Source organism: Sesamum indicum, linkage group LG3 (genome assembly GCF_026168435.1).
Source record: "Sesamum indicum cultivar Baizhima isolate 11 linkage group LG3, ASM2616843v1, whole genome shotgun sequence".
Lineage (NCBI taxonomy): Eukaryota > Viridiplantae > Streptophyta > Magnoliopsida > Lamiales > Pedaliaceae > Sesamum > Sesamum indicum.
The window spans coordinates 23,156,108-23,168,121 of record NC_142659.1 but is presented as its reverse complement, the minus strand read 5'-3'; the positions used below and the strand labels follow the sequence as shown (position 1 = coordinate 23,168,121).

Here is a 12,014-nt window from a genome sequence, read left to right as displayed (position 1 = left end):
CTTGCATGGAGAAGGCGTACGCGGGAGTTGAACAAATTCCAATTCATGTTTAGAATTGATCCTACAGTAATGCATAAATAATATGCAGAAATTGGAAAAAGCTGCATTTCAAGCATCAGATGTTCAATGAAGTTCCATGACGTCCTAACCTTACCTGTATAAAGTTACATCTCAACAAACAAGAACCTTCGTTGTAAAAGCAAACGACATCGATATCTCCTGTGTAATTACGAAACTCCTGTTCTATAGCTGAAAAGAGGGAAAGAATCGTAGATTCATAATGCAACTAAATGAAAAAACTTTGAGGAGAAATATGGATTATCAATGTGATGCATTAACGGTAGGCTTCAAGACATTTAAGTGCGACGAGATAAACGAACCAAGTCATGCGATGATCAAAAGGTAGCCCAGATGAATCAAAGATGTTCTCCAAGCAAATTAGATGGAGCTGTAGAAAATTTTGATTTTTTGGATTTTTAAGTATATATGGTTTACGGATATACAATTGACTTGTTCCTCTTTCCTTACAATATATTGATGTAGAGCAATTGGATCTTTCACCTCAAATTCTTGGAAATCTATGATGCTTGTTTCTTTTCACTCGTTTTGCTCCTGAAGGGCAAGAATAACGAGAAATGGCGAGATGCTGTGGAAAAGTAGGAATCGTAGATAAGATTCTTCAATCGGAGGAGCTAAAGAACATAAAATAGGCACATCAATGCAACCACAGTACTTACTCTTTTGTGAAGCATTGCCAGCACTAGATGGTTCATCTTGAGAGATTAGATTCTTTAATGTGTAAACTGAATTGGCAGCCACAAAGAAAAGAAAACATCAGCAAGTTGGCCATATAAAATTATAGTGCAAAATAACCGTCAATAACTTCAAGTGGCATCCCAAGATTATCTAGCACAAAATGTTATTGGGTTTTTCCAATTTGCTTGTTGGTATTCACAAACTTGCACATATATTTAAAGCGCTCAATTTTGATAAATCAAAGATAGGAAGTGATTTCATCTTCTATATCAAGCACACCATAGATTAGCAATTGTCATTCTTTTGCTTGTATTTGGTATAGACTAAAGAACCAGTAATGTATTTCAACTTAATTTCAATATTAAGATAGACAAACATAGGACGACCCCGAAATGCATACAATTTAAGCAAACATATAAATGAAGGCAGCATGGATGATCAACCAAGCTAATCTATACTGCAAAAATGTGTAGGGTTGGATCATCACCAAAGCAAACTCCAAGATCCTTTGCCCATATAATGCTTTTAAGTTGAAAATATGATGAAACGAAAGAGAAATTTGGGTTTTGAGTACTCGTGATTTATTTATTTGTTTATTTTTATTGTAAGTTTACAAGAGCTTCAAATACCAGGTCAGAAGTTCAACGGCTAAGAACATCAGATGCACGACACGACAGCATGTCAAAGGACTCCTCATTTCTTGGGGTTTCCATAAGAAGGCCATTCATGCAAATTGTTATTTCACAAATAAACTGATGTTCTTGCTTCATGCATGGTGACAAATGACTATGAGGGCTTTGTAAAATAAGTTGGTGAAAGACATGCTTAATCCAGAGTTTTGCTATTTTTATCATTTTTACTGCCCTAACATAGGACATGTCTACTACTTTTGGCATATTTATATATGATGACTAATAAAGAGATCATTGGTTCCTTATTTTAGGATCAGTTTAGCTATTAAAATGGCAAATTATCCAATCTGCCAGAGGTATCACGATCTAATTATGCAGAGCCAACATGTCTACATATGATTAATATGGAGTCTTCAGGTTGGAGAAATGCACATCACCTTCACTTGTTGAAGCTGTTTTCCTTGCATTTTCATGGTGCTTAATACCAGTACCACCACTACACTCTGAGTCAACACTTTGATCCACTGATGATGTGGTCTTCTTTCCAAACTTCAAAAGCCGTCTTAGACCTTTTGATGTTTCCTTTACAAGAGTCTTCTCAGGAGTTACTTTCTTTGTTTCCACTTTGAAGGCTTTTACATCAGGAACACGTGTTTTGACAGTTTCTTCAGCTCTTGACAGCACTTCCAAGCTTGCTAGTGGTGCTTTGCCATACTCTGAATGATGAGTGCATGGGTCTTCCAGAGAGGAAACACGAGCATAAGGAGCCTGGTAAGGTTTCTCAGTCATGGTTATGTTGGCAACGCTGGGAGGATCCTTCTCTGAATAGGCAGTTTTCACCTGATAATAGAGCAATTTTATCAAAATACTTGATTTAATTGTTACTGAGTAAAAAGGACGAGTACCAAGATTAACCATGGAAGTTACACTTGTTTCTCATGATAGATGGTCAAGAATATCACCCTTTAACAGGTGTCTTAAGCATCCACACAAATTCAATGGTACACGACTTTTTCTTTACCTGAATTTCTCTCCTTGAACATCCAGATTGAAGCAGTGTGGTAGTGTACTACATATAGTATAAGCAGCATTGAACAGAAAAAGATCTAAAACTGAACCTAAATTATAACCAAATTCCAATTCATAGTTTCATACAATACACAAAACATGTAAGCTTCACGTATCCTACCTTGTTATAATCAGAAGGCTTTTGGCGTTGACATGCTATGGGTTCTCTGTCAACTCGATCCATGTGCGAAGGGGGGGCACGTATAGGCGCTGACTCAGATATCACATTACTTTTCTCTCCTTCGTCATGATTCTTGTGCTGCTGAACCTGTACCTCCTGATTTCCTTTTGATGAATACAAAATTGGATGAGAAGGCTTCTCAAGCTCAAGCACAAGAACAGTTTTCTCAACTATAGGGTTGTCATCTGCATCAATTTGATGCACTGTATTGCAATTATCTACATTTTGTTCAGCATTTTCAGGAAACATGAAAGACCTCGTTCTGTTAACCTCCTCTTTGTCCTTTACTGCTGATCTGTTCTCACCTTTATTGACATGTGATGTAGGTGTTTTGATCTTCAATTCAGGAAGCGTTGAAGCCTTACTTTTATCAAGATTGATGATAGCAGATACTTTGTTTGTCTCAGGCCCCTCAGACAACTTCCGCTTTGTTACAGCTTCGGCACTTCGATTTTTTATCGTAGTAACAGGAGTAGTGGTGATCTTTTTCGGCTCTGATAACCTTCTAATCCGAGACATAGTGGCCTTAGGATCAGGTGTAAGCCCCTTGTTTTCTTTTTTTGCCTCAGACAATGATGGCATGGACCTTATTAACCTATTCCCTGCTGTGTGGCTACCCTCACTTAACTTACTAGCTTTGGAGGCTTTATGTGACTCGCTTGATCCAAGTGGAGTTCGTACTTTGGATCTCTGCAAGGGTGATGATGATCCAGGCTCTGAGTCACTGAACTTGGAACCCCTATTTGGTGTAACAGAAAGATTCGATGGTAATTGCTTTGTCTGAGGAGAGAGTGTAGCTGGTTTTGCAGCAGCAGAACCTCCTCTAGCTGCAATCCTCTTTTGCCTCTCCAGCTTTAAAGATTCAAGCCGCTTTAGTTCTGCCTCTTCCTGTGCAGAATTAAATTTTAGAATATAGAAGCTTATTGAAAGTAAAATCATAAAAATTATGCATGTAAAACACCAGATCCAACAGGTAAGTAATAAGAAAGGGACGAATAAATTGACAATTATCCAACACATATATTGACGATTAGTACACTTCTGTGTACAAATGATATGAGAATTGATTCTCTTCTATTTGTCTTATTACCAAAATTGTGGCCTCTCAAACAAATAAGAAAGTATTGTGCCAAAAATGCTGATCTACAGTTTGTGGCCAGATCCAACCAATTATATGAAAAATTGTAAACACCTAGCCATGTAATTAGTAATTTGAGTTGAAGAGTGAAATAATCACATGGTGTGTCAAGTCATTCACCATTTAATTGGTTCGGGTGAGACTAAGCTTCAATGTACTGTACCTGTTCTTTTTTCATTTTCTGCAGATCAGCTTTGTAGGATCTTAACCTTTCAGCACGGGCTCTTGCATCTTCTGAAGGACTCATCTTTGTTGATTTGCCCTTTCTCATTGGGCCTCCAGTTCTTTGCTTTTGCAAAGAGTCCAACATAACCTTTGACCTTCTATCCTTGTCTGATATCCTTGTCCCACCTTTCACATCAGTAACGTCTTTTTTCCCTTTCTCCTCTGACGCTTCTGCACAGACCTGCATTTCATAGTCAAGAGCAAGGTCATATCCAAAGGACCTCTTATCAGTCCCCCGTTCCGGCATCATGCTCAAATCATTAGGCTCATAATTTACAATTTTCTTATTTCCCTCAGACTCCAACTTTTGATACTTGGATGGAATCTCAGAATCTATATCAAGAGTAGTTCTCTCTGTTCCTTCAGCTTGTAATGAAATTGACCGAAATGGTACAATTAAAGACTCATCAACCATTCCACGTGAAGAATCTCTGTCTAATTTATTGCTGGCACCCTGAAAACCATTCATAACTAGTGGATCTGACGAATTCCTGATATTTGCCTGGTTGCGTTGATTGCCAATAATAAAATCTTCATGTGTTGTACTAAATAAAATCTTCTTTCGATTAGTTTCAGCAAATTGGATATCTGCATGATCATTGCTTCCCTTTAAGTCATTATCTGCACTGGAAAATAAAACTTCATCACGTGATCCCCTGGGCCTATAAGACGTACTTCCACTGATTCTGCGGAAGTCTCTCATCCTATTATCTTGAATTTCACCTCTGTCCTGTGCCCCAAGAACCAATGGATCATCACTTGCTTTGTTTGCTTGTCTCTTTATCTTCACATCCTTCTCCATTGCAAACATGCCCTCATTATCAGCACGAGCATCTTTATCAGTTCCTCTCAGCAAACAATCTTGAAATGCCTTCCAGTGTCGATCATCAGTATCCTTCCCGAGAGTAGAGATGTCATCCTTGTTGAGATTCAACTTATCCACTCCTCTACGTCTGGAAGATCTATTATTATTCTCATGATTCACATTGTTACCATCAGCCTCCAAGTATTCATTATCTTTATCAATATCCGAACGTGAATCTGAGTTTGTTTCACTACCAGATTTCTTCTCTTTGGAAGTGATATAGTTAATGTTTCGTATAACAACCATGCCCGATTTCTTTTTTGAACCTCCAGCTTTTTTATGTGATTTCCGACTCTGAGAAATTTCTTCATCTGATGCCATGTCATCCAATGATCTTGTTCTGTCCATCTCCCACATCTCTGACCCAGAATTACTATCCCTAACATCAAGGGATTGCCTTTTCTGTCCTGAATGAGGACCAAAGTTCGGCGTGGAATGCTCCATAGGGTAGTGCGGTGGCTGAAGAGGGGGACCATTACCTGCATAAGTGTGATAATACGGCATTCCTTGCGCAGGGTATGCTTGAAATACTGGTTGGGCACCTGGCGGAGCATGCATAGGCCATTGAGGGAATGCAAGATGAGGAAACTGGCCTTGAAAATATTCTCGCTGACCATTTGAGACAGGGTTATCTGTCAAAGGCCAAACAAAAACACATGATAACTCTACCATCTCTCAGATAAAAGAAGATGCCACAACTAAAATCTGGTGTCGATTTTGTAGGGAGGAAGAACATTAAGCAATTTTAGAGCATATTTGTGAATTAAAAGACACGTATAAACGCCCTGTAACTTGTGTGACTTAGCAACTAGCGATTATACTCCTCTGCACATCACAAACAGACATCAGGTGAAGATGCTTGACAAGTATAAAGTGGAAACCAAGACACAGGATATATCTTTAAAAGTGGTCCTGCCAGGTTTTTCATTTAGGGTTGTTCCAGTTTCAAGGCTAACTTTCCTCTGGACACCAAAGTTAGTTTGTGCGTTCTGATATTACAACAGCTCATCAGCAGACAACATAGTAGTTCCTAGTAATTTAATTATTGTAAATCAATTCAATGCTGTTACACGGCTAAGTAAATGCTATAGCATCTTGCCTTTTTACAAAAATCAACCGCAGGATGTAAGATGTAAGATCTTCCAATGACACTCTGAAGACAAGAAGGGGTTTTCTAGCAAACATGATCCCAGATTCCAAAGTTAATATGCTTAACTTCTGATCTTTGACATACTCCAAGGATTTGAAGTTACAGCCTTAGCTAGACAAAGAAAAATCCATTTTGCGGAGGGCATGTAAAACAATATTTGTTGAAAAAATATGGTGTGGAAATAGGGATCAATGTGATTCAAACTACACTACCAATAAGCAAAACAAGTTCTACAGGAGACGCTGAAATCTTAATGTCATCATTAACACAAAAAATTTGTCACAATTAGTTCAGCGAAAATTCATCAAAGACATTAAGGAAACTTGACTACACTTCAGAACACACATATTAAAAGAACAAGAAAGGAAAATAAGAAAATAATGATAAAAACTTTACTCTTATTAACATGCAGAGCGAGTTAATTACAGAATATGAGAGGCCGATTGATTAATCTTCATATTTGAAAGACAACAGTAAGGAAATTCTAGACCAAATATTAGAATAAAAATATGGCACACCAAGAGAGAGAGAGAGATTCTTCCACTAGTTAACAAAGTTCATAGGGAACTATTATTGTAAGAATTCAGAAACTGAGGCATTTTATCAGCCATTTAATAGGTCTGATCCTGCATCCATATTTCCCCCATGAAAGTAAACCTAGATGCATGAGCCAAACTAGGAGAAATTGAGAAATTATAGGTAAATAGATCTTCAAAAGTTCATACTAGAACTATATACAAAAACCCTCTTTTGCTTGAATTCTTAGACATTAAAAACTGAACCATATTTCTGTACAGCATTCTGGCATGTAACAGCAGTTATGGACATCAAATGACAAAGGTGGAGTAGTATGAATGTTTTGTTTTCTTTTTTTTTTTTTTTTTTTTTGACATTGAAAATAAAATAAGAACATGTATATTTTTGTGAAAAACAAAGACTTGATCATACCAGCATTATTTGTTGAGCATGATTTCCCATTATTATCTGAAGCCATATGGTTGGATATATCACATTTGTTAGGTGTGTCAGAAAGAATAATACAGGATGCATTCGTAGCTGTGAAGTCTGACTGAGTGGAAAATGCTCCTGATGCTTCAACATCAAGCCATTGCCCCATTTCATGCTTACTCTTCCAGAGATCCATGAACCTTGAGCATGCTTCCCTGTTGAATTAGTTTAGACAATTAAAAACAAATTTCTAAAATAAAGCTACCTCTAGGTTTAATGATTCTGAGTCTAATCATCTACATAATAGCCAGGCATCGGAGAGAAGTAGGAGGAGCTTACATTAAACGCATGGCTCCAAAGCACTCAGCAAAAGAGACAAGAGCTTCCATGTGACCAATATCAAAACCTGCTGCTACAGCACGTGCAAATGCCATGCCTTGTTCTTTTTGTAGCACTGCTTTACGGGTGTCAAGGACTTTCAGAAGCTGGACTCTAGTAACATTCAAATAACATGCACAAGTTAGCTCTATTAATCTTTTTTTATCTCACTATTTGGATTCAAACTTTATCAATTTCCTCGATTCAAGAAGGTAAAGGTAAGAGCAACCAGCAATCACCAATCATAAAGATCCAAGTCAAATTTACTTGTTTTCGCGAAGCCATGTGGAACATTTTCCATGAAATCCAGGAGAAACTTTTTCAAACATTAAGAGGAAGATGCCTTTCTTTTACATTGTAATGCCTTCTTCAGTAATTTCAAGAGGATGGTTTAGCATTGGTACTAAAAAGTACCACATGAACCCAGTGGCCTCACTATTAGTTGTAAGCCCAGGCCCCAGAAACCTAGTTTCATTCTGTTTCTAATAATGGGACTATAGTTTCCAGGAACATATGAATAGAAACCCCAGGGAAAAATAATCCAGATCCAATATTAAAATCACTCGGGTAGATGAAAAACATCTTCAATAAAAACATACAAGATAGAATAGATCAGGACAAAATCTTCATATGGGTTAGAAAAGCATCCCAAGAAAAAGAGGAATAAATCGAGATATCTAGGTAATGTGTCATCTTAGAAGTGCCACCATGGGAATTCCTTTGTGCAGAATATCTCTCATTTTCCATGATACTGGTGCAAAAATTCCAGATAATTGAACTTAATTCACAAGAAGAACCAGTACAATATAAAACAAAAAGTTTCTCAAAGACCATAGACATTGCAGGGTGTATTCTATGATGGCACTGCATTACATACTTTGAATTTCCCTCCTGCGAGCATGACCCATTTGCTTCAGGTGCTGGTGCCCCAGGCTGTCATATAAATGAGACACACTGACAGAGTAAGATAACATGTAACAAAGTGAATCAGAAGAAAGAGCATGCTGAGTGCTTATTCACCGTGTAAAGGACAATTGCTTTCTCCTCATTAGCATGGGGCACAGATTTTTCACCTGCCCAATAATTTCATTAGTGCTGCATACAGGATTACTCACAAGAAAGGGCAATGATGGCGTGTAATATCTTATGCAATATTCACTATTAAATGGAAAAACCTATATTCAGCACTAGTGAGCATGGATAAGGATAGAGGCACCAAGATAGAGCATCAATCTCTGCCCTCATAAAGCCTCTCATTTTAGCTCTAACTTGAATTAATAAGAAAAAAGAATGGTTACAAGAGTAGAAAAACTAACAGAATCCTGTAACCACTATAATTGAGGTATATCATCAGGACTCGGTAGGAAAGAAAAGAAATTCAAAGATACAATGCATCATTAGGAAATGGAATGCTGAAACATACAATTATGGTTCTTAGATACCTTCAGAGCCTCCCGGAGGTCTTATTTGATGGTTTTCCACCTGTCAATAAAAAGAAAAATATAAAAATAAAACACATTTGACTAGCAGAAAGAGAATTATCCTGTTTGTTAGTAGTTTACAATGCTTTGCCCTATATCATTTCTTCTCTGCATGGCCATTGCCTCCTCAATCTGTAAAATCTCAGTTTCTATTGTGTAGACACGTTCCAAGATCTCTGGAGTGCTCACAAAACGAACAAACCTGTCGAAAGCAGAAAAAGTTAAGGACGTGCTTATATTTGCAGAAGTTTCCTTTATCTTAAAATGGCACATAAGGTGACCTCTGGATGAGATTTCTTTATGCTAGCAAAGAAGTTAAGGTGTTCATTTCCCATATTTCGTCTCGGCATGTATCAGTTGGATGACCAATAGGTTAAGAACTTAAGTAGGATGTTTTTACATCAGCAGCAAATTACCAGCTTCCGGAGCTTTAAGCTTTACAAGCTTCAAAAAGATTCCACATACAATGCAGTTTCTTAAGGCATAGGCACATGACTTGCAAGGTTGAATTCATTTATCATCCCTTAATTCCAAGCTTAATGTGTCAGTGGACATAAAAAATTTTGAAAAGAAAAAATCATCTAAAATTATTTGATACCATCACTGAGCAATTTTGACTTAACGTCATCAGTAAAAAGGCTATTTATCATTATGCCATTATTCTAAAACTAAATCTCTAAAAGAGATGCTTTGTTAGAATTTCTTAGAACATGAGAACATATTAAATTGCTAATACACATCGTCACTAGGGGCCACTTAACCAAGTCAATTATAGAAACAGATATAAGCAAGCAAGCAGATTTTATAAATAGAGAAAATATATTGCGCCTGAACCTTTCCAGAGTGGCCTTTGTAAACCATGCTGCATCACTTCCAGTTTCTGGTTCAAGCAAAATTGAGTAACCACCTTTAGCAATTTGATCTTGAGCAGTCTTTAGGTGTGCAAGAAATGGGTTTAGCAATCCGGAGGCAATCTTTTCTTTCTTGTCATTTGCTATGATAATCAAATCACACCTGATAATGAAAACACTGTCAGATTTGCAGCACGAAGTCCCAAGGTGTGGTAACGTGCATTTCTCCCAGCACATTTCAACACATTACCATCGGATAAGGACATTTTGCTCACAAAATATCACTTTGCCGAAAATGCAGACAAATAGCATGCTAATGAGAAGTAAGACAACATGTCAATGCTTCTTATACCAAGGACAACGACTAAATCTCTTCATGCCATCAAGCAATGTGAGATGGAGTAACATCTTTGAAAATAGAACTTGTCATGTTAATTCTCAAACATCTCTACAAAACTTTAACATGAATTCAGTAAACATTTGAAATCTTTTAAAACCAAGCAAACAGAGAAAAAACAGAGCCAATGGCAAACATTAAACATTCAATTTTTTTTCAACTAATCAATCTCGTGAAACAAGTTTCCTCCAACTTCCAAGAAAATGCTTCAAGTTTTCAGATATCCACCCAGTACAGTATTTCTTCACATCCCCATGCAATGGTCCTTGCAATTCTTCAACCTTATCATCCTTAGCACTATAAAAATTTTATTAAGAAAAATAAAGACGAAATTTCAGAAAACCTAGTCTTTCCTACATTTGTACAATAAAAGGCTGCTGGAAACTGAAAATTCAGGATGTCCACTTATATCAGTAATGCCAAAAGAAACTTTAACAATATCTCTACATAACGACCGCCGTGCATGCCAAATATTCCAAAATAGAACGGACAAAAACAATTTGCTAAGCCAGCAAAAATGGAAATAGAATAACTCCACACCGTCAATTCATTCATATCACCACCCACAAAAAAAAAAAAAAAAGAAATACCGACACGCTCTTAAATCAACCTAAACACGTCGCAAAACACAAAACAAAATGAAACTCTAAGTAGTCAAAGAAATCAAGGATGAAACACTCACCTAGTTCGGGTTGGAGTGAGCTGAAAAACAGCCGAGCTGAGTCGAGTACTGTGCTTCATACCGTCGACTGACTCCCCACTCTAGTACTCCAGATCTCACCAGAAAAAAATGCCTTGAAACAAATAGTTAAACAACTGACAAAACACATAAATCTGCCGTAAAACGTTCAATTTACACCTTTCTCCACACTAAAAGTTCAAATAGAAACTTTAGTAGAGTAGAGAAAGAGCTCACCGGCTTTCTGATCAACAAAGGCCTCCACTCACATGTGTACAGGCACCTCTAAATACACCATACTTCCATGTATACTCTGAGAGAGAGAGAGAGAGAGAGAGAGAGGCTGTAGAGACAATAATTTGTATGTATATATAAAGTGAGAGTGTGTGTGTGTGACTTCGGATGCTGGACAGAGGAGAGTGGAGAAACAAACGTTGAAAAAAAAATCTCTCTTACTTAGATTCGGTGTTGAAAATTAAGGAAGGTCATTAAGGGAGAAGTGAAGGGCAAATCCGTCATTCCCCTCTGCTCCAACGGTTTAAAAAGCGAGGGCTTTAATTATAGAGCTATTAAAAAATTAAGATTTTTAAAATTAAAAGTTTATTAAATAATAATTCTTTCAAAAAAGTAAAATTAAATAAAAAATATTCGCACATGATGTCTTCTATGAAATGAACAACCTCTACGTAGACCTATATTATAATTATGTTTGTACGACTTATGAAATAAATAATCACAAGCTAGTAAAAAACGAGCGTGTTGGTGTCGTTAATTCTTGAAAATTGACTAAAAATTATGTAATTTAAGAATTATATAGTGAATTTAACCACCATAAGCTTTCTAATAATTTTAATTTTTTACGTCCCGTTACATTTAAATATACTTTATGTAATCATATTATAATATGCATACCTTTAAGGTTTATTTGAAAGAAAAATAATGTGATTGAACCATTTTCGAGACGTATACCTGATGTTACTATTTTTAGTTTAGATTGTACTTGCGTCAAATACTCTTTCAGAATGGATCAAATATGTCTGGATTCTCCTTAAATGAAGATCTATATAGCATAAAACTGTAAGAATCACACGAGAAAGGCTTCGATTATAGCCTTTCCGATACCTGAGTCAGATAGATCGTGAAGAAAAAAATGATAAAGGTCGTAAAATATTTCAGGGTAGCAAAAGGAGGTACCTGGGGCATGGAGGACGAATATTTATAAATTCTTTAGGTTATACAATTTCACATAAATCACATATATAAGA

The 12,014-nt window shown here is 36.7% G+C and overlaps 1 protein-coding gene across 3 annotated transcripts; it reads right to left on the bottom strand.

The window, feature by feature from the left end:
• Positions 1-412: 412 nt before the first annotated feature.
• LOC105158471 (COP1-interacting protein 7) lies at positions 413-11,184 on the bottom strand. Of its 3 annotated transcripts, none has more exons than XM_088878713.1 (14): positions 10,987-11,184; positions 10,753-10,886; positions 9,657-9,836; positions 8,904-9,024; positions 8,784-8,823; positions 8,362-8,414; positions 8,219-8,274; positions 7,303-7,455; positions 6,964-7,178; positions 3,939-5,497; positions 2,578-3,525; positions 1,826-2,228; positions 738-803; positions 413-646 (listed from the first exon to the last, which is right to left on the bottom strand). In XM_088878713.1, exons 2-14 carry the CDS (start codon positions 10,809-10,811, stop codon positions 579-581), a joined length of 3,921 nt encoding a protein of 1,306 aa, XP_088734839.1. In that variant the 5' UTR covers positions 10,812-10,886; positions 10,987-11,184; the 3' UTR covers positions 413-578. The 3 variants fall into 3 exon arrangements, with proteins under 3 accessions (XP_088734839.1, XP_011073557.2, XP_088734838.1); XM_011075255.3 differs by having other exon boundaries at positions 10,753-10,864; XM_088878712.1 differs by having other exon boundaries at positions 10,753-11,184.
• Between the last annotated feature and the right edge of the window lie 830 nt (positions 11,185-12,014).

Coding starts and splice junctions, on each gene's coding strand:
- LOC105158471 (XM_088878712.1), bottom strand. CDS start 10,811: ATGAAGCACAGTACTCGACTCAGCTCGGCTGTTTTTCAGCTCACTCCA. Junction 8,275..8,361: donor AAGCAATTGTCCTTTACACG/GTGAATAAGCAC, acceptor TTTATATGACAG/CCTGGGGCACCAGCACCTGA. Junction 3,526..3,938: donor AGAAAATGAAAAAAGAACAG/GTACAGTACATT, acceptor AATTCTGCACAG/GAAGAGGCAGAACTAAAGCG.